Below are 22,792 nucleotides of genomic sequence, written 5' to 3'. Positions count from 1 at the left end.
AAATGGGGGACTGTTGATAAAAAGGGCTGTAATTCCTACATGGATCACCTGATATGGATGTAAATAACTTCAAATTAAAGTTGATAGTCTGCGCTGTGCAGGTGGATATTCTCCAGCACAGAACCAAAATAACAAAAATTGTGGCACTGTCCCAGTACTTGCTGTAAGCATTTAATTAGGCATGCTTCGTTGAAAATTATATGATAGGAGCACTAAATAATAAAGCAGGGAGTCGAATGCATTATGATTTACTCCATTTCGACAATCATTTGGTTGTTTTATCTACATATGAGAAAATACCGTAAATCCTTAAATTGTGGCCAGGGTCTTTTATTTACTTAGGCTGCACAAGTAAGTTAGGCTGCTCCTCCTACCTCTCTGGTCGCTCCTACCAGGTGACTTGGAGGGGCGCAGTCTCCGACCCTCAACCCCTACGAGCTGGAGTCCCGCAGGGCTCGGTTCTTGGGCCTCTCCTCTTCTCGCTATACACCATGTCCCTTGGTTCTGTTATCTCTTCCCACGGCTTCTCTTATCACTCCTACGCTGATGACACCCAACTCTTCATTTCCTTCCCCCCCGACACCCAAATCACCACACAGATCTCTGCCTGCTTGGCTGATATCTCTGCGTGGATGACTTCCCATCACCTGAAGCTCAACCTTGCCAAAACTGAGCTTCTCTACATCCCTGCTAAGTCCTCTCCGTCAATCGACCTCTCACTGACTGTGGAGGACTTTGTAGTTTCCTCCTCCCGTACGGCAAAGAATCTTGGGGTGACTCTTGATAACTGCCTCTCCCTGGCTCCACAAGTATCCTCCACTGCCAGAACCTGCAGGTTCTTTCTGTATAATATACGCCGAATCCGTCATCTCCTGACGGAGAAAGCCACCCAGCTCCTAGTCCAGGCGCTCGTCATTTCCCGCCTGGATTACTGCAACTCCCTCCTAGCCGGTCTCCCAGCATGCGCCATCAAGCCCCTCCAGCTGGTCCAGAATGCTGCAGCCCGCTTGATCACCAGTCAGCCCAGGTCGGCTCATGTCACCCCGCTTCTCATTGGCCTCCACTGGCTTCCTATTGCCGCACGCATCCGATTCAAGGCCCTAATGTTGGCATTTCAGGCTGCTAAGGGGACTGCCCCACATTACATACAATCCCTGATCACTCCCTACTCCCCAGCTAGACCACTCCGGTCTGCCAGCTCTGGTCGCCTTACGGTTCCCTCTCTACGGGCACCTGGCGGTCGAGCTGCACGTTCACGCCTGTTTTCCGTTCTGGTTCCTCAGTGGTGGAATGACTTGCCTACCACTGTCAGGACAGCAGAATCCCTCCCCCTATTTCGACGCAGAATCAAAATACACCTCTTCAAACTCTACCTTAGTCCTCCCTCCTGATTTACCCCGCCCCCCCCTTCTGATACCCCTATCCCTGTCTAACCCTCCCCCCAAAAAAAAAAAAAAATTTCACTTATGATGACGACTATATGTTTAGAACAGCAGTCCAGGTGTATTTTCCTAGTTCTGGATGTGATGCTTTGACTTGTGGTAGAACCTATGCACTTGTAAATCGCTTTGGATTAAAAGCGTCTGCCAAATGACTAAAATGTAAAATGTAATGTAAATGCACAAAGCACAGGCCTTTATTTGGGGCAGGCTTGTATTTGAGGCAGGCCTTTATTTCTTATTAGGCTTCTGTTGTAGAATTTTATTCTTAGAAATAAAGTAAAAGGCTGCACTTAAAAGTGGGCCAACACTGTTCAACACTTCCTGTAACCGTTCAGAAATCAATTAGTGTAGGCTAATCAGGAAACACCGTTTGATAAGTCATAGTGTCAGTCTTAACAGACTTAGTTTATTGCAAATATTCTCAAACACAATAAATCACATGCAAGTGCAGAATCCATAAAATAACAACTTGCCAGACACGCCTTCATGAACAATAATAAATTAGCGTAGATTAGCAAGTTAAGGATCTTTTTTTCCTAAAGTGCGTTTTATTGTGAGACATGCGTTTTGTTTGGAGCCGGCTATCAAAAGATTTTCGCTTTGGTTTGGGATTTAATTTACTTATGGACTGTTTGATTCTATTGCTAAATGTTGGGACTGATGGGCACTGAAATCTGGGGGGTATTTGATGGTTCACTGTTAAGTTTTATGTAGTTGAAAGAGTGTCGGGATTTCCACCTGTCTGTTTATTGCGAGCCAAGGCAGCCGCTTTCATTCATTCATTGAACGTGCGCTGTGCTGTAAATACATTAAATACCTTCTTGCGTAGCCAAGTAGCCTAAATTGAGTTAATTTTAAATTTTTTTATTAAATTCGTAGGCTGGAATGCCTCGCGGCAGCAATTGTGTTTAAATGTATACTGCTTCAGCCTTTGGCAAGCTACTCAGAAGGGGGCAGCAAGCGACTGGTAGCTTGAGAGCAACGTGTTGGAGACCCATGGTGTAGGACAACAACTTTTCATTGGCAACAGTATTAAACCAACCAACAATATAAAATATTAAGAAGAGCTCTTTTATTTCATTGAGTTAAATCGAAACAATGTCTTCTAGTGCTCATGGACTGATAGCCCTACTGGTAGGCAATATTACCCCGGCTTGTATTTGGGGGCCGGCCTTTAATTGTCCAAATCGACCACGCCCCCGGCTATTATCCGAGGCCCGGCTTCAAATAGAATCCCGGACACAATTTGAGGATTTACAATGTTGACTTTGGTAATTTGGTATGTTTTTATTTTTAATTCTCAATGTGAAAGAAGGAGCATTGTCAGTAAAAGCACTGGTCACTCCACATGTCCTCCAAAATATATATTAAGTACATCTTTGAGTTTCCTTCAGGCCTGTGTGTTGGACCCCACAGTAGGGTAGAGGTCACCCACTGAAGTACTGGAAATCAAACCAAACTTGGGGATAGTCTGGTGACAGTGTGGAAGACAAAACTGACTGCAATGTAATGTCCTTAGTGCTTTCCTGCCATTCCTGTTATAAAGGCTAATTTAGACCCCTGCTGTGCAATACATTTTCATTTTTAGCTTTTTAGAAGTTTTTATGTTGAGCATGAATTCATTACATTAAATCACAGTGAATGACATCTCATTGTTGCAGCCAGTAATGGCACTATGTTTTGGTGCAGAACTCATCATTCCTGTGTAGGTTTTAATCATTTGTCAGCTGCTGACAGGGCACCCCAGGGACGTAATCGACGTCCCCATAAGAGGGATAGTTAACCAGGATTGTTCCCTCATTCCTTCTCTCTCATGGCTCCAGCAATTTCTACAGAGAGTGCTATACCTGTTTCAGCTGTGCCTGTAGCAGGCAAAATACCTCTCTCCTTCAAGCACTGCGTAGCTCACAACACATGGGAAAGAAGCATTGGTTAATGACAAAAAATGAAAAAAGTTTTGTGTATTACATGTACATTAGCTACATGGCCCTATTGTCCTGTATCTTTGTCATACTTTTCATAAAGTGATAACAGCCACTGAAAACCAGGGAATGTGTAATTTGTTCTGCCAGATAAAGTGATGAGTTCTCAGACAACCAGCTCCCAGGTAAATGCACTTCTGAATAAATGCTTCCAGCATAAGTACAAGCAACCTTGCTGTACCCTTCTCATTTCAAATTGCTGAAGCTATGTAGATATTGGCTGGGTTAGCACTTGGATGGAAACTTTGGCAAGTTCCTGCTGGAAAAGGTGTTTGTGCAACAGTAGAGGGCTATAATTGTGGGGGTTCTGACTCTGAGGTCGCTGTGCTCATTAAAGATCCCATGGCACTTTTAAAAAGAGTAGGTGTGTTAACCCTGGTGTCCTGCTCTAGTCCCACAAAACACTGGTACACGTTCCTTTGAATTGCCAAATACAGTTGCATTAACCAAGCACATTATTTTAGCCAAACAGGCTTTTAGCCAAGCAGACTTTATTAACCAAGCAGACTATATTAGCCAAGGAGGTTATATTAGCCATTCAGGCTATGTCAGCCTAGCAGACTGTATTAGCTAAGCAGGCTTTATTAACCAAACAGTCTTTATTAGCCAGGCAGGCTTTATTAGCCAAACAGTTTGCGATAGCCAAGAAGTCTCTATTAGCCAAGTACACTGTATTGACTACACCTAGCAAAGCCCAGACCTATTACATGGCCCAGCTGCACTACCCATATGGCTGAATTATAGCAACTATTTTCTAGTATCTGGGTCTGGTTTTGCATTGTTTTCTTTATATCTGTGTTTTGAAACATGTTTGCTTGAACAGCATTACATGCCCCATTTTTCTCAATACACAAATTTGAAATGGTACACTGATTGTAGACTAGTTGGAACAGGTGGATCCCGGTGCAGATTAGAGTCAGAAAATCCAGCAAAGGTCTTTCACAAGGAGTAAGCACAATCACAGAGAGCAATCCAGAAACATAGAATTCATACACAGCAAGTCAGAGAAATCATCAGCAACAGTCTTTCACAAACAGTAGGCAGAAGTCACAAAGAGTATCCAAAACCAGGTCATATACAGGGAGTCAATTAATTCATATTATTGGATTGGGAAATACAAAGGCTCAGTTTAATGCTACAAACAGTAATACCTCACAAGGAATGAACAGGCAGAGATGGAGCTTCGACCAGGAGCAGATGTTACAATATCTTCTGCCGCTTCTGGACAGCATGTAGAAGTATGTTTACTTGTGTGATGCCAGTTGCTTCCTACTCTACAGTCCACCATCTGAATTGCAGCCCTTGGTATCAGAGATCTCATTGCTTGCAACCTAGCTGATGCTGTGGTCAGTTGGAGATAACTGATTTTTCTAAAGCTGAAATGGTAAACGTGGATTAAAATAAATGCTCTTTCACTACTTAAAGACAAAAAAGACAAAACTAATTCTGTCTCGACTCATTCCCTTTCATAAGCTTTATGGTCAAACAAAGAAAGATTATGTGTGGCTGTGCATTTCTTCCTGTCAGGCTGCTTGCATTCCAGGCTAGCAGTCGACTTGCTAGTTATACGTTTTGGCTATTTCAGGGGGTTACGAATGCAAACACCACAGGAAATTAAATGATGCAGTATTACAATTATCAAGGAATGTCTGTTTTAAATCTAGCAGTGGTTCACTTGTGGCTTTATTGTATGACATTTTTTCAGGTTCACAAACCACATTGGCAAGACCGAGTATGTCAGAAATTGGCCAATTTGTGTTGCATCTAGAATCCCAATTTCCCCGACTTCATCATCCAACATAATAAGGCATGCATGTGGACCTTTCTGGTGGGAAACTGAAAGCACCACATGGTGTCACCACATGAAAGCAGGGTTAGAATGCGACAACAAAATTCCTTATTGGAAGACCATGACAGCCCGGGTTGAGAAACTATAATGACCTTTCTTCTGGTGCTAAATGTGAGCTCATTAATGTCAAATAGCCTACATGGCTTTAACTACAGACTGCTGGACATCTGTGAACAAGGAGTTGATGCACATGTTTCTTTTCATTTGCCAATTAGGCAGTTATTTGACGTAAAATGTTGAAATTTAAGGCAGCATGGATGGTGCAGTGGGTAGCACTGCTGCCTCACAGTAAAGAGGTCCTGGGTTTGAATCCCTCACAGTAAGGAGGTCCTGGGTTTCAATCCTGGTCGGCCGGGCCTCTCTGTGTGGAGTTTGCATGTCCGGCCTGTGTTTGCGTGGGTTTCCTCCCACAGTCTAAAGACATGCATGAGAGTCTAAATTGCCCATGGGTATGAGTGTGTGAGTGAATGGTGAATGGTGTGTGTGCCCTGTGATGGACTGGCGACCTGTCCAGGGTGTATTCCTGCCTTTTGCCAAATGTATGCTGGGATAGGCTCCAGCCCCTCTGCGACCCTGTTCAGGATAAGCGGGTTAAGATAATGGATGTTGAAATTTAAATGAAACTTTTTAAGATGGGCCAAAACTTCAAACATTGTCAAAGTCACACTATTCTGAGGGAAATTTTCTTATTTTTCAAAAGTAAAAGAATGGCACTTCACAATTTGTCATAAAACATTTTTAGGTATGAATGTTCAAAATTATATTTTTATACTTAGTAGGAGAGAATAAAGGGTTTTTTGGGTGCAGAATAAAGTGCGGTCCTATGTAAGCTGACGTTCAGATATAGCCGACATTAGCGCACATTTCAGGGGCAAGTCACAACAACTATGCCCCACTATAAATTGACACAAAGATCTTGCTCAAAAATCCCTGCGATATTGTGTATCAGCAACTTGGTTCCTTACAATAGTACACATGTTAATGTAAATTGATTATTATATACTTTAGAGCAGCAGACATATCCCTGGACAACACAGGACAGGATTTTAGCTGAGTCTTACTATAAAACTGATGCTTGTATCCAAGACCAGACAACTTATGTGTGCCAGAACTGTGAATCTGACTTTGAAGAGTTTGAGTAGTCAGATATACAGTTGACTACAACTGTGACATGCCACAGTGTTCTGCTGTTCATTTTGGAGATCGTTAATGGGGGGGGGGGGGGGGGGGGGGGGTGAAGGGAGATGTTCTGCAGTTGTTTGTCACAGAGATTTTTGCCACATTAAGTTATATTTGGTTTTCAATTAAAAAAAAATCTCTATTCACAATAATTACTTGGTTGTTTTATTTGTGTGACAACTTACCCACTAATGGGGCAAGTTGTCGTAAGTACACACCCTCTACTTAACTGTCTATAACTTTGTACTGAAATAAGATATGAAGATGTAATGTATACAATATATCTGCCTGAGACATATTCATAGTAATGTATTGTAATGTAATGTAATGTATTGCGCCCAAGAAAGAATGTGAAGTGTGACATGGCCTGCTCTCATCGGCGAAGGTAGACATGCCCTGCTCTCCCCTACTTCAGTTTTCATTTTTTATTAATACAGCCCCTAGCGGTCATGAACAGTATCGGTTACACGGTTAAACATTTACAAAATGGTATGGTAAATGTTTACAAATAACCTAGTGGCCAGCTGTGACCTGCACTACAGCTGCCCTGTCTTGTCCTGGTTTACACTGGCACCAGTGCCCCATATGCTTCTCGAGAGACACGGTGGGCCAGCAGCAGCAGAGGACAGCTACAATAAATTCATATTTATATGCCTGGTTCTAGAAGTGACATGATGCATAATTTAGCGGGTTAGCAGGGGACAGGGATACAGCTACCTCCCCAGTAATGAGTGTTGAGTATGAATAATAGAGGTGTTCCGATACCATTTTTTCCTTCCCGATACCGATTCCGATACCTGAACTTAACCGTGTGTAACTGATACTGCTTATGACCGCTAGGGGTCATTTAATTTTCAAACTTTATTTTGGGCCATCTTAATAGTTTCATGTCAACATTGTAAGTCAGATAATAGCCTAATTGCCAAATTAAAGATTTACATTTAGGTACATTGACATTACATTGACATTGTGCAACCTCACAGTTGCAGATGGCTGTAGTTAAATCCCTGTAGTTTACGTCCAGGCTTGCTGGTCAATTGTGTGTCATTTTTTAAATGCATTGGTTAAAATGATAATTCTTCATGTTTTCGTCCCTCTTCCCTATGGCTTCTGCCTGATAGACTTGATTGGCATTGCATCTGTAAATATACTGCTGTTAAGAACTTTGGTCACGCAATATTTGCCTGATATAATATGCAAGTCTATTTTACCATAGGTGACTGGTCTAATGATTTTACTTGTACGGCAATATAGGTCTCTGTACAATTTGATATATTTTTATGTAATGGTAAACTTCGCCAATGCATTTTATATGGCGCGGGACAATCGTGGTGGTGAGATTAACGTGGTCCATTTTTTGCTGAAAGCAGGGAATTTTCGCTTTCAATATCGGATGGATAAATAGCCTAATGATAACGTATTGCTTCATTTATTTCTATACATATTGCATAGTGGAAAGCGATGTTCAGTTTATCGGTAGTTTGAATTTGCGTGTCAAGGAATAAACACAGATGAAGAAACGCTATACAATAAGCCATAAGTGAACCATCAATTACAGATTTAAAACACACTAAATTAAAAAACACAATAAATTATTTGATAACGATAGTATTTTAGCGGTGTTTGTATTTTTAACCCTCTGAAATAGCCGCAGATTGCTAGTTTAGAAGTTGTATTGTAATATTCTGTGCCGCATTTGTCCAGTGATGTATTAGCCACTTTGTTTATTTTTATGTAGATAGTTTAGTCAGTAATTTAAATTCGTGTTCAATTTGCTGGTAGTTTGAATTTGTGTCTCAACGAATAAACACGGATCTTTTAAAACTCAGTTCCCCTTTGCCTTGATGAACCGATCTGCTCTTTTGCGTGACGTGCCTTCAAATACTTTATACGATTACTGGTGTTGAAATTGGCAGCACTAGTGCCACCCTTCGAAACTAAAGCCTTGCATTCTGTGCACATCGCCATTTTACTGGTGGGATTTTCCAGTGTAAAATATTGCCAGCTGTTGACATTTTGCTAGCTCTTACTACATTCTCCGCTAGCACTGCACATGTTGTTGTTTGCCTGAGTAGCGTAAATGAGCTATCACATGATAAATTATGTGGTATCGGATCTGTGCATAGACACACATACTCACCGAGTCCCGATCCAGCTTTTTGGGCTGTATTGGAGGCATTTCCGATACTGGTATTAGTATCGGAACGCTTCTAATGAATAATTGAGTCTAAATGCCTTAGCACTAGATCAGTTTGATACTCTTAATTAATACTACAAGCAGCTCTAACAAGCTATTTACAGTAGTGAATTGCACAGTGCATTTCAGTAGTGATTGAATGAAGCTCTGTGACTCCAGCTGGCTTTTACAGACAAAATGAAATGTCTTTGGTTATGTACACTTGCTCTGTGCCGCTGATGTGCTCTGATATTCAGGTGTGCTATGTTTTTTAATGATTGTTACCCATGCTGTCAGTGTGCTGGCTGGGAATCAAGTCACCTTGTTGTCCCATGCCCCCAGTTCCAGGCCAGAGAGCTCAAGGTACACTTTGGAAGAATAACTGGCCTTACATGTGTTAATTTGCGTGTGTGACAGTGTGTGTCTATTAGTTTGTGACAGTGTGCATGTCTGCGAGTGTACGTATCTGTTAGACTGTGTTCTAAAATATCACATTGGTGGGTACATTGGCTCATAGTCTAATTGAATGAAGGAACAAAAGGTGGCATACTCAAAAGATGCTTCCCCCTTTCCTCTACTCATCTCCTTCTGGACCAAGTAGGAGGATGACATGAGGGAAGGATTCATATTTTCGAGTAATGGGAGTCTTTGTTATTTTTTTTGCATGTGTACAAAATATACAAACATACACTCAGTTTGACCACTTTATTAGGTACACCTTTCTAGTACTGGGTAGGACCACCCTTTGGCCTGAGAACAGCCTAAATTCTTGTGGCATAGATTTGAAAAGGTGCTGGAAACATTCCTTAGATATTCTGATCTATTTTGACATGACAGAATTTGCTGCAGATCTCTCAGCTGCACATTCATGCGATTGCACCACATCACATTTGGATTAAGATCTGGTGACTGCGTAGGCGATTGGAGTTTACTGAACTTGTAATGTTTGTGGAACCAGCTTGAGGTGATGTGTGCTAGCATAGCATAGCATAACATGTGCAGAGAATGTAGTCTATATCGTGAACACTATTAATGACATGATTTGTGGTAAGCTACTTTCTTTGAAATCAGAATTGTCCTCTTTTCTGATATGCAAAGTGTTCTGGGAAACATGCCTGTGAATGTTTTTGTCCAATGTCAAGTGTCAATTTTTAATAGTGTGATGATGCAGAATGCTGTAATTAGCTTGTTTTGGCAGTGAAATGAAATGTGAACGTCAGCTAGTTAGGACGGCAGAGGAGTGAGTTACAACAAAAATAAGCCAACATTTTACATAAGGTTTTCTTTCTTTTATTAAATGTTGTTTTATATGTATTATATACTACATGAACATGTATTTGTTGCACTGTAATTAATAGCAAGTGATCAATGAAAAAAACGATTGAAGATATCCTGGGGAGGCCCCTTAGGTAGGGGAGGCCCTTGGCTGCAGCCCATGTTGCCCATTAGTTTAACGCTGCAGAATGCACAATCTGGAAGATCAGACAATAGCCGCAAATCAGAGCTACATTAACAGTTTGCACTGTAACCTCATATTCATTATTTCATTTCCAATGTGCTGGAGTACAGAGCCAAAACACACTGAGCCCTGAATAAAGAGTGCCCCCCAAAGAAATTTTAAAAATCAGTTTCTGAGAGAAAGTATGACTTCTTTCTCTCCCGATCAGCTTGATTTGAGGACCTATGAACTGCAGAAATGAACCATTATAAATCTGGGTTATCACTGTATTTATGTTTACAATTGCTGAACCTAATATACTTTTAGACAGCATTTTGATAACTTTATTAAGCACTCACTGTACCACATTACAAGTGAGACCATCACCAAAACCAAACATAATTTGACATTATTAATTTTACGCCGTGGGGGCGGCCTGTAACGTAGTGGTTAAGGTAAATGACCGGGACATGCAAGGTCAGTGGTTCGATCCCTGGTGTAGCCACAATAAGATCCGCACAGCCGTTGGGCCCTTGAGCAAGGCCCTTAACCGTGCATTGCTCCAGGGGAGGATTGTCTCCTGATAAGTCTAATCAACTGTACGTCGCTCTGGATAAGAGCATCTGCCAAATGCCAATTATGTAATGTAATGTAATGTACCGTATATTACAGTACATTAGTACATTGGTAGTTCAGACAAAGAGAACCAAAGTCTCTTATGTGTGTTTGGAATCTACTGTGAACCAACAATCACCTGCAGGAAAGGGACCCTGGCACCCTGCTGACAATAATTTTTAAAAAATGCTACCTCTACAACACTGTTAACGATTTTCTATCTGTTTCATCAATCAGCAGGGTAAATTGAATGGATAATCCATCTTTCTAATAGAAACAGTGGGTCAACAACAATGGACTTCAAATTTAGAATGGTTTATGTGTACCCTCTAGCTGCCATCCAACAAATTAGAAAGAACACCTGGATCGGAATGTTGAATTTATGTTGTAGTGGTACTCAATGCGCTGCGACATTTGTGCCACTCGTCGTGTTCGTAAATAAATGTAAAAATCCAATATCGATGTACCAACTTGTGATAAAATACTATCGTTATTGTACAGCAATTATTGTGACGACAAACTGGTTAAGATATTGCACAATAAGTCGCATCAACTTAACCGGGTAAAAAACGTTATCCATGCTTCACAGACCGATGTCTGTGTGACTCCAGGGCCACGTTCAGGATAGCAGCTGGGCTTGTCGTGGAACTGCAACATGTTTCTATTAAGCAAAATAACAGGAGTAATTAGGTGGCATCTTTTATTTTTCTCATACTGATGTAAACGATATGTGCTATAGCTAACTAGGGACGACATTGGCTCAGGCGGTAAGAGCAGTCGTCTGGCAGTCAGAGGGCTGCTGTTTCGATCCCATCCTGGGTGTGTCAAAATGTCCCTGAGCAGGACACCTAACCCCCAAATGCTCCTGATGAGCTGGTTGGTACCTTGCATGGCAGCCAATCACCTTGGTGTGTGAGTGTGTGTGTGTATGAATGGGTGAATGAGAAGCATCAATTATACAGCGCTTTGGATTAAGGCGCTATATAAATCCCAACCATTTACTTCTTACCATTTACTTTAATCAGCTAACGTTCTTAGCCTTCATTTTAATCCTGTGTAAGTTTGCTATAATGGACAATAAAACACATAGAGCCATCTAGGTTATTGACGATCAGCTGCCATTTTCAAATAATGAATGTAACAGTTTACAGAAATACCACAAATTTAGTTTTTGAGCATAATTTAGCACTGACATGCCCTTTTTGTTGGCATGATAAATACAGATAGCCTAGTAAGCTACTGTGTGTAACAGTTTTGATACACACCTTTGGATAAGCTTTTGAATGTGACTCGACCAATGGATTGTTGACCCTATGGAGGCATTTTTGCAGTTTTAGACGCAGATGGAACATTGCAGATAGAATCGATCTCTCAGCTTGTGTGTCCCTAATTCATCCGGGGTATTTTGAGGCCAGTGTAAGAGCGAGAGACTAATGAAAGAAAACTTACTGTCATAAGAGTGAGATGATGTTCATTACATTACATTATTGGCATTCGGCAGATGCTGTTATTCTGAGTGATGTACAGTTTATTAGACTAAGCAGGAGACAATCCTCCCCTGGAGCAATGCAGGGTTAAGGGCCTTGCTCAAGGGCCCAACGGCTATGCGGATCTTATTGTGGCTACACCGGGATTAGAACCAACGACCTTGCATGTCCCAGTCATTTACCTTAACCACTACGCTACAGGCTGCCCCATTCAGAGCTAATCTTTTCAAGGAGAGCTATTTTTCTCTGACCAGCCATGAAACTATGTGATGAGATTGGGGAATTAATAAATGCAAAGTCTTATAATATTACTAATTTCACCCTTCGGAGTTTGGACTGCTCTGTATGGTTAAATGACCTGCCCAACCCATACCCACATGTCCAACAGCCCCATTAATTAGACCAGTAAGAATGAGATGACCTCAGATGACTCATAATTGTCCTGCAGTTTCTTCCTGAGTCAATGGAAATTTCTGCTGTACCGGCAGACTGTGGTAAAATAAGATATAAACAACAAATTGTGAGGCAGAGGCAGTGTGTCTTTCATGAGCAAGGTTCAGATTCAGAAGCATTCATGGTTGACTGCCCTCGCTGGTTGCTCGATGGTCGTCGGCCATCGCTAGGTTACGCTTTGAGAAGCTCCTGGGAGATTAACTGACAAGGTGATTGAGCTGTCATTGAATAGTGTTTCAAGACTTGACTTGATTTAATACTGCTCAGTTCTTAAGGTGTCAATCTCCTGGTGCAGAAAAGCATCTGTAAATCCACACAGGAATGTTGCTCTCTAAAACCTGTGTTTTACAGTATGTAATATGCTAGTTATGTATACAGCATTTCTCATACAGTTACTAAGAACATTTTCCAAAAAAATAAAGAACAGATCGTGCAATAAAAATCCCAGTGAAACAATTATTAAACATAAAACTTCTTTTAAGATGAGTTCTTAACAATCATTTTTTAATTAGAGACCATCTGCAAAGTCTTGTTAGCAGTCCTAAATTTCAGGGCCTGTTCAGAGAAAGCCTTGCCATACTGTGTTTTTAAGTGACTTGCTGTACTGAGAGGAAAATCTTTTTTGAAGATATAAGGACCCATTGAGTCAAATAAGGAGTGAATGTGTTCGAGGGCTAACCAGTTTAATGCCTGAAAAATGATCTCAGTAATGTTTACACTGATTCACCTTAATTCCATCATGTGCTGGCATTGAGTTTTTCTTTTTAGGACTTCTCATGGCTGTAATCTGTGTGTATTCAGGATTAGTATTTTAGACCTGCATTAGTGATGTTGCATAAACGGGTGTTGTTCTGCAAAAGTCATTATCCAGGACTGGCACTATCGCTGAAGTAAATTTGGTGAATCTTTGATATAATAAGTCAGTCTGGATAAGAATGTAATAAATGGAATGCAATACTCAGCATGGGCGGTTGGTGACCTGAAAATTGCTGGGAAAACTTTCCTTTAAATTAATCATTGATCAGAACCTGTTTTCATTAGTTTTCCTTGTTTAATAAATGTGCTAGCGATTGGACTAATCAGTTGGTGCAAACATGCTTTTTCATATCGTGTTGGGGGGGATTGACTGAGACATTCAGATCCCTTAAAAATCTGTTTTAATCACCAAGTGGTCTACGATTAACAAAAAAAGATACACCACACTGTTATCTACAATTTCATAATAGCCAGCAATACCAAAATGCTGTGCTTCAAGATTGTTTCAAATCTAAGCATTGCAGATCTTTGCAAGAATAGTCGAGTGTGGAGAAGAAAGATGTTTGCATGCATCAGCAAATCATGTTTATAAAATGTGCACAAGTTTGCCGTGCAAATTAAATCAATGTATTAAACCTATGTTAAACTCCCTAACTGGGAGGAGCTATCTGATATTGAAAAGTGATATTTTAGTGATTAAAACAAATTGATGTGAAGAAGCTGCGTTACTTGCCAATTGATTAGTCAGATCATTGGCACACTTGTAAATCAAGGAAAATTACGGCCCACCAATTTTCAGCTCATCGGCTGCCACTGAACAGTAGTTTGATTTCAGAAATGGCTTTCAAAAAGTCTTATCAGATGCTTTAGTGCTGCTGACCCCCAAACTGTTTTTCTGACAGCTGTTGTGCTCTTCTACTGTCCTGGCCCTTTCTTGGTTTGGAATTGAATAAATGAAGTCCTTGACTTTGACCAAGTCAGGGTCTTCGGCATCTCTTGTGCTACAGCAACAAGGCCACGGCATCTCTTGGGCTATTACTTTTGGAAATGAACAGCCTATGGGCTATGTGTACACAGCAGTGCTGCCAAGCTTTATCTGACTGTGCTGTTATACTGGATAAAGGCAAGCAGGCACAGCTGCTGGATTCAATTGGGCCCAATGAGATAAAGATGGGTAATTATTAACAAGACTGTGGCTGGGTTAGTCATAGGCCATTGGGTTCAAAATGTGGAGCAGGGATTTCGGGGAAACTGGTGTGCAGTAAGAGATGACGAATCATAGTTTGACCAAATGACAGTAATAAAGATCCTAGTTTCTCTGAAGGATAGGGGGATAATGGGGATGTAGCTTAGTGGCTAAGATTCATCACTGGAACCCAGGAGGTTGGTGGTTCAAAATCCCTGGTGTAGCCACTCAGCACTGCTGTTGGGTCCTTGAGCAAGGCCCTTAACACTGCATTGCTCCAGGGAGGCCCTTAACAATGCATTGCTTAGTCTAATCAATTGCAAATCACTTTGGATTGAAGCATCAGCTAAATAACACATGATTATTATGATAATGATGGTTTGTTTGGCAGGGGCCTCTCTGTGCGGAGTTTGCATGTTCTCCCCGTGCATGAGTTTCCTCCGGGTACTCCGGTTTCCTCCCACAGTCCAAAGACATGCAGGTTAGGCTGATTGGAGAGTCTAAATTGCCCATAGGAGTGTGTGAGTGAATGGTGTGAGTGAATGGTGTGTGTGCCCTGCGATGGACTGGCGACCTGTCCAGGGCTCTTAATATTTTAATGATGATAATGACAGGGTTTCCCCTGCCATTATAAAACTTGGGCGCCGTGCCTAATTGTTTTTGCACAGCGTCAGAGCCGAATGAACAGGAAATATTTTTGCCTACCTCATAAAAACGTTTTGCCTGTATCCGTTATAGTGTCGGACTGTCTGTCGATAGCAGCCTCCTAGGTGGTAGATGGCTTGCAGCAGAATATCCGTTTCGGTTACAGGCTCGCGCCAGTCCTGGCAACGCCAGTCCTGGTATCCTTAAAGGGCCAACTCTATGTCGCGACCTGGACTAAATTGTTAAGTTAGTAAATTAAATCAATCAAGTTTAGTGGGAGCGCAAATGTAGTTTTTTTTAAATCAACTAACCTACTAGTTATGTTAACGTTATGTGTAAATAATGACCATGTGGACAGCTTTCTAGCGTTCGTCTCTGCGAGCCATCTGTATTTGGAGAGTTTTGCTTGGTTTTAGCTAATATTTAAGGATAGTTCAAATTTTTTGAAAAATGAGGTAATAAATTGGGGATTTGTCGTGCTCAAGCAAGGCATTCATACATCGAATTTGTGTAGCTCACTCGCCGTTAGCCGTATAGCCAAAAAAAATGTTTTGTTGGTTTTGGACCACTTGCCTAAACCAACGGAAAAGATACGTTGCTTGGCTACTCTTGCTGAATGAATGCACGTGTAACCCTCAGCATCGGTTGAACAATGAATGTCATCACTGGCACTTAAAATTCTTTAACCACCGTTTACAGCCAGACGTTCACCCTAGAGGCTAAATCAGTCCACGCTTCAATCTGCTTATGCTTATGCAGACCTCAGCATTGTTTTTACGATGTATCTATTTGGCAATTTAGTTAACACAAAGCTGGTCAGGAGGATTTACACTAACAGAAACAGGAGGGTCAAATGCTCAAAAGAAGGCTGCGACATCTGGCAGTAAGTTTTGTTCATATTATAGACTACATACAATTGAAACACATCATATTGTTAATCACATTCACAAATATGGTAATGACAATGGTCCAAAATTATGTTCAAATGCATAGGTAAGTAAGATACATTTTTTAATAATAAAATACAGGGAAAATGTCAGGCAAAACCCTGTAATGATAATAATTATTTCAAGACTGACATAATTGCCAGTTATTATGCTAAATGAAAGCATGTGGTTCAGAATGTGGTAAATTCTCCTGCCAGCCAGTCCAGTTTAGAGCTGGACTGTCTGTGGGATAAGGGCAGCCAAGGCCACATTTTCAAAGTTCTGTGAATCCCCAGAGTATACACATGTGACTGCGTGCAGTCACCGTGCTCAGAGAAATGCAGCTCACTCTCTCTTCCTCTCTCTCCCCCAGTATGAGACCAGAAGAAATAACAAAAGAGACAGACAAACATGAGTGATTTAGAGGGGGCAGAAAAAGGAAATTTGAACAAAAAGAGGTGGAAAGGGGGAGGTGCTCAGAGGACATGGTCGACCCGTGTGAGCTCCTTGCATAATAACTGCTAAGGCAGCAGAGAAGCGGAGTTATTCTTATCTACCCTCTCTCTCTCTCTCTCTCTCTCCCTCTCGCTCTGAGCTTGTGTGTATTCATATGCGCGCATAAATGTGCATCAACTGCCAACTAGAGAATGCCATCAGCAAACAACTGCCTCTATATACAGCCGAGCAGGACATAATACTATGTTTTCTTACACCACCCCCACACAAGTGAGTCTATAAATATAACATTTCTGCTCGTTGGCGATCTCTTCATGCAAGTTTTAGTATAAATCAGCAAGTGCTTCGGATTTTTAAATATCAAAGCACAAACCACAAGACTGAATTATGGAAAGGGGAAAAGAAAGAACTGAATTCACAGGGGCTGTTTTGGACATGGCTCTTGCCCTCCCTGCTCTCCACATGCCCACATACTCTCCAGCTTGATTGTCACCGACCCTGCAGCATCGGCTCTGTTAGAATTGTTCCAAACACATAGAAATTCCAAGGACCCGGTTGGCAACAGCTTGTACACCAGCCAATTATCTGTGGTTACTCTGGTCATTGCTTTTTTGTGATTTGATAAATTACTATATTTTCACACCCTAAAATTACATGATTGCTCCTAGCAAACGCAGGCAAGTACACATTCAGACATGCTGAATTCTGGGTATACTGCCACTGCTGGCCTTTCGACCTGAGCTGGTGACACTCAGGGACAACTGCCATGGAGCATGTACCAACTGCCTTTCAGAAATCTTGCACTCTGCTGTATATTCCCTTCCTCTACTTAGAAAAGTTAAATCAATAATTGATTTTGTTTGTCATAGTTTGTCTACTTGATAGTCTGGTCCTTGTGTAAGATTGTCTGCTTGTATATTTGTCTACTCATGTGTGCTGGACTATCTGTGGGCCTGTGCGTTGGACTATTATGTGTGTTTGTCTGCCTGTTTGTCTGCTTTTTATTTTTTAATTCATCAGTATGTTGCTCTTTGTTTTGTTTTATTTGATCAGTTTGCTTAATTTGTTTTTTGTTTTTGTTTCTACCCTTCCCTCATTTTTGTTAATTATTATTCAAAATAAAAAGTAAAAAAAGAAAAGAAATTTAAAATCTAAAGATCGTCTCATCTAGGGTGTACGTACACAGAAATCTTAACATTAAGTTCTACAGCTGGATGCTTACTTCAGCAGTAACTCATCTTGAAATGAAACCCACAGCAATCCCTCAAATGCACCTAAAGCTGTATCTTTTAATTGAGGAAAAAGTCAGTGTAAAGCTTTCTACTATTTCTTTTTTTTCCTCTTTGATTTTCACATTTCCAGTTAGGCATTTAGCTGAAACTATTTTTCATTTTTTACGTGCACAGTAAACTGTTCAGTGTAAAATCAACTCTTATAGACAATATTTGGTCCCACTTTTGCGTAAGAGTTTGATTTAACAGTGAACATTTCTCTGTTAAGCTTAAAGGTACAATAGGTAATTTTGGACTTCTAACGGTCAAGAGAGGAATTGCAGCAACAAACATGCTCAAACCACAACACTGTTTAACCCACCCCTTCTCTGTGAACGCGCTGGCGTTGAACCGCCATTGGCTGTGGCAATTTTCAACCAATGAGCTTGAATTATTGCACAGCTATACTATGTTTTGGTACAGAGTGTCGGCCCGTCAACTGCACATTTTGAAACCCACATTGAAGGGCTATAAACTCAGGCAGAGGGTGAGTCAACATGTGAGTGAGCCCTTTTCAATGATAGGAATGGTCTTGTAACAATGTTTTAACACAAAAATCTTACCTATTGTACCTGTTAAGTGCCTGGCTCAGCAATAGTTGCCCATGTGGGAATCAAATCCACAGTGTTTTGGCTGTAAGTTCCAAAACCACAAGGCCTCTTTTTATAATTTTTTTATATGATACTCAATATTTTACGACCATGTATTTTTGGAACTGCACTGTTGTAAATGGACATGGCCAGAACAGTAACGTGTGGGTAAATGGTTGGAACAAAAGCATATGCCCCGGTGCCTCTGCTATATACAGAAATTGTTATCTACATTATGTACATATACCTGGGCGTTCCAGCACAATTAGCCCTCAGGTAGGACCATACTGTGCTTTAATGGTTAAGGAATTGGGCTTGTAATTGTGGGTTCACTTCCCAGCTCTGGCACTGCTGTTTGACCATTGAGCAAGGTAGTTTACTTCAACTGCTTCAGTGAATATCCTAAAATATAGTGGATGAGGGTACTAGGTACAGATGAGCCTGTAGCCCTGCAGTGCAGTGCACTGGACTCTGGTCCTGAAAGTTGTGGGATGAAATCCTGAGCCTCCTCTCCCCTGTGGAAAGTACTATGTTGGATGTGGTCACAAACCAATTGTCTCAATTCAAGCACTTCTCAGGTTCAAAAGTTTGGAAATTGATCTGGCTTCCTCTCCGATCTGCTCCTCTGCGCTCTCTCGATCTGCCTGTCTTTGTGGGATGATATGGAAACATTTAAATGAAAGAACTTACCTATCCTGCCCCCTACTGATACACTTATCATACTTTAGACATGTCCCAAATTATCTTTTCTGCCTGGCTCAAAAACAAAGCTTCAGATTCATAACTTGCATGTATAAAATGCAATTTGGAGTTACAAATTAATTTTATATTATGGATGAATGCATTTGTTAATCAAAACAAATTGTTTACTTGCGTTTTTGTCTGTGGCTCTATCACTTTGTGGTTCACACTGCCCCTTGTGGTGGTATTCCAAATTACAAAAATATGTGTTGTGTATATTTTATAAAATTAATGAGGTCAATTAATATTTTTATTTACGTTTGCATCATTTACATTTTTTCATATTGCTGGCTTTTCCAAATTCAGGTCAGTGAAGCAAGGTAATACTGGAGTATATTGTTAGAATGCATTTTTTGTGAGGGCCGCGGTGGCACAACAGGCTAAGACGCAGCGGACATGCGGTTGCAGTTCACTGCAGTTGCAGTTGACCGGGGTTCGATTCCGAAAAAGCCAAGTTTTGGCCAGCTCACGTCGCCTTTCCACGTGGAGCAGCATAATTGGCTTGCTGCTCCAGAGGGAGGGACTTGGCAGGGTTAGTAGAATCACAGAAGACGAGCATGAGACGAGATGGCTTGAAGAAGGCGTGTCGCTCTCCTTCGGGCCGCCGAGGGACGGGGTGTCGGCGGTGTATCTAATACTAGCTCTAATTGAATCAGATGGGGTACAATTGGCAACCAAATTGGAAGAAAAAGAGAAAAAATTAGAAAATAAAACTTTAAAGAAGAAAATAATGCTTTTTTTGTTTTGTTTTCTTGGAAAATATTCAGCATTGTTGATTTTGTTTACCTCACCTCATTAACTTGTTTTGTGAACTAGTTTATTTTAAATCTTAATTCCTATTCTATTTATTTTGGAATCTATTTATCAGCTTTTCTCTAGGACGAGAACAATGAGCAATCCAGAATTAATGCATGTGGTTCTGATCTACTGATGGTGGTCACTACTCCTCAATTCAACCATATGCATGGATAAATGTGTTTAGTCTTATGCAAATTGAAAATTATATTTACTTAAAATAATTAAACATTTTTGTACAAAACTGGGAAATACAGGTTTGCCTCATACCCCTTTAAACAAATCAAATTTATCAATAAAATTTGTTTTTATTAAATAAAACCGTTAATCGTCATCTCGAAGAATTGGTCTGCATCTGGCGAAAGGAACTTGCTTTGCTGCAGTTCTTGAAATGGCCAGTCAGTGTCTCTGTTTCTCCCATGTTCCACCACTGATGAATGAGAAAATCGATAGTCTGCTGGAGTACGTAAAATACCCAGAATGCATTGTGTCTGTGTGTGTGTGTGTGGGGGGGCCCTTAGGTTTCATATGATACCCTTTAAGAAAAATATCACCAGTTCTAAACCAGATCCAATATCATGTGCAATGAGATGGTTTTCCAGATCCATCTCATTGCACATGATATTAGTTACTGTGTCAAAGTCTAGCTTTTACTATTAGGAAACAGTGTGGGATACAGTGTTTTCAGTTAGGTATATGTCAGGTATAAAGTTACAGTCATCTCTACTCTTTAAAGCAGTGCTCCTCACTCCTGATCAACACTCTGCAGGACCAGGAGTGAGGACCACGGCTTTAAACAGTGTTTTGTGTGAACAGCTGTTGTGACTAAAAGAATGCATTTTGATTACAGTTGTTTTTCTCTCACTCCAGATTGTGTGCTATGACTTCATGTGCCTCATTTGGATGCATCGGAAGGCCAGCTGTTCCTAATCTGACAGCCTCTCTAGTGCTTGAAGACATACCGGTTGAAACGGAACCATCAACAGTGCTTAGAGGCGAAAGAAGACCCAATTCCCTATTAAAACACTACACCCCTAAACTGGAGTACATTTGAGACATCACACTTCAGACATGATTACCTCAGAGCTACCAGTTTTACAGTGAGTATTCCGGATGGATGAGTTAATATTTCTTACTCCCCCTGTCTCTCCCAATTTGGAGAAGTATTCACTGCTACTACCTCTGCTATTGGTTTGGGAGAGTGCAGCTAGGCATGTGCTGTCCTAATATGACATGTACCTGCTGCTTCCTTTCATATTGCGTTCCACAAGTTGAGCACCCACAGACATTACATTTTATATTTAGTCATTTAGCGGACACTTTTAATAGAAATCAACCCTGGGCTGTTTGTAATATACCCGCTAGTTTGTGATTTGTGTATACCCGCTAGGCCATTACAAATGAGTCAGAGGAGGTTGAACTAGAAGATTATGTGTAACCAATAGGCCAGTGGGTGTTGCCTTGACATACCTCATTCTGACCAACTGAATTCCCTTTTCCGTGTGTGATGCTCCATGCATGTACTTTGTTGCTGTTCGGAACAACCACACTCAGCACCAGCAGACTTGGCACAAATAAGCAATTGTTTTGGATTCAAATACTTTTCTGTGCTCAAATGATTTTGCCTAGTGCAATTGAGCTGACAGGTCCCAAAGGTGGGGTTTGCACTTTTTGAGAGTATTTCATTTGTTCCAATATATTAGACACATTCTATAAAGTATAGAAAGTATGAAAGTGTACAAATATTTGACCCAAGTTTGGCATAGCCCTGATTTCATACAGAATCGAGGGGCGTGCCCACACACTAGAACAGTGCCTTAACAGAATTATCCAATTGGCTGCTCTGATTACATTACATTTACATTACATTATTGGCATTTGGCAGATGCTCTCATCCAGAGTGACGTACAACAAAGTGCATACCCACAATCAGGGACTAGTGTGCTGAAAGACTCTAAAGGGAAGTACAATTTCAAGTGCTAAGAATACAACAAAGACAAGTACTTAGACCCATTTGATTAATCTGGAAATGGATTATGTCTATAAAACCATTTTTTTATACAACACAATAGAATAATTTACGCGTACATAAGAACAACCATAAACAGCTTACATAGCCAAACAAAATTAGCAATAATATAATCCTAGCAAACACAAGTAATGGACACTATTGTGAGAACTGAAAAATAACAACTAGCAATCACTTAGAGATTACCGGAAGGTAGAGAGGGGTGGGGAGAGGTGCAGCTTCAGTCTGTGCTTCAAGGTGGTCAGAGTCTCTGCTATTCTGATCTTCATGGGGAAGTCGTTCCACCACCATGGAGCCAGAACAGAAAGTAGTCGTGACCAGGAGGTGAAAGTGTGGAGAGGGTGAGGCACCAGGCGTCCTGTGGTGGCTGAACAAAAAGGTCTGGCAGGTGTGTATGGTCTGATGATCTTTGGAGGTAAGCTGGGGCTAACCTCTTAACTGCTTGGAAAGCTAGCACCAATGTTTTGAATTTGATGCGAGCCATGACAGGCAGCCAGTTGAGGGAAGTGAGCAGGGGCGTGGCGTGGGAGTGTCTGGGAAGGTTAAGGACCAGACAAGCTGCTGCATTCTTGATGAGTTGGAGGGGTCTGATGATAGATGCCAGAAGGCCAGCCAAGAGAGAGTTGCAGTAGTCCAGATGGGACAGAACCATTGCTTGGACCAGGAGCTGGGTCGAGTAGGGGGTGAGAAAGGGGCAGATTCTCTGGATGTTGTACAGGAAGAATTTGCATGACCGGGTAACCGCTCAGATGTTCCTGGAGAGGGCATCTCTGGGG

The 22,792-nt window shown here is 41.1% G+C and overlaps 1 protein-coding gene across 1 annotated transcript in view; it reads left to right on the top strand.

Moving 5' to 3' along the window:
- LOC133126250 (cohesin subunit SA-1-like) overlaps positions 1-22,792 on the top strand; it is an 82,570-nt gene that overhangs the window by 24,809 nt on the left and 34,969 nt on the right. Inside the window, exon 2 of the mRNA XM_061238264.1 lies at positions 20,858-21,087. Within this exon, the coding sequence (XP_061094248.1) occupies positions 21,059-21,087 (29 nt within the window). The 5' untranslated portion in view covers positions 20,858-21,058. The remainder of the gene's footprint in view (positions 1-20,857; positions 21,088-22,792) is intronic.

The sequence above is a fragment of the Conger conger genome, chromosome 4, assembly GCF_963514075.1.
Source record: "Conger conger chromosome 4, fConCon1.1, whole genome shotgun sequence".
NCBI lineage: Eukaryota > Metazoa > Chordata > Actinopteri > Anguilliformes > Congridae > Conger > Conger conger.
The sequence above is the reverse complement of the archived record's forward strand: the minus strand, read 5'-3'. Positions and strand labels throughout refer to the sequence as shown.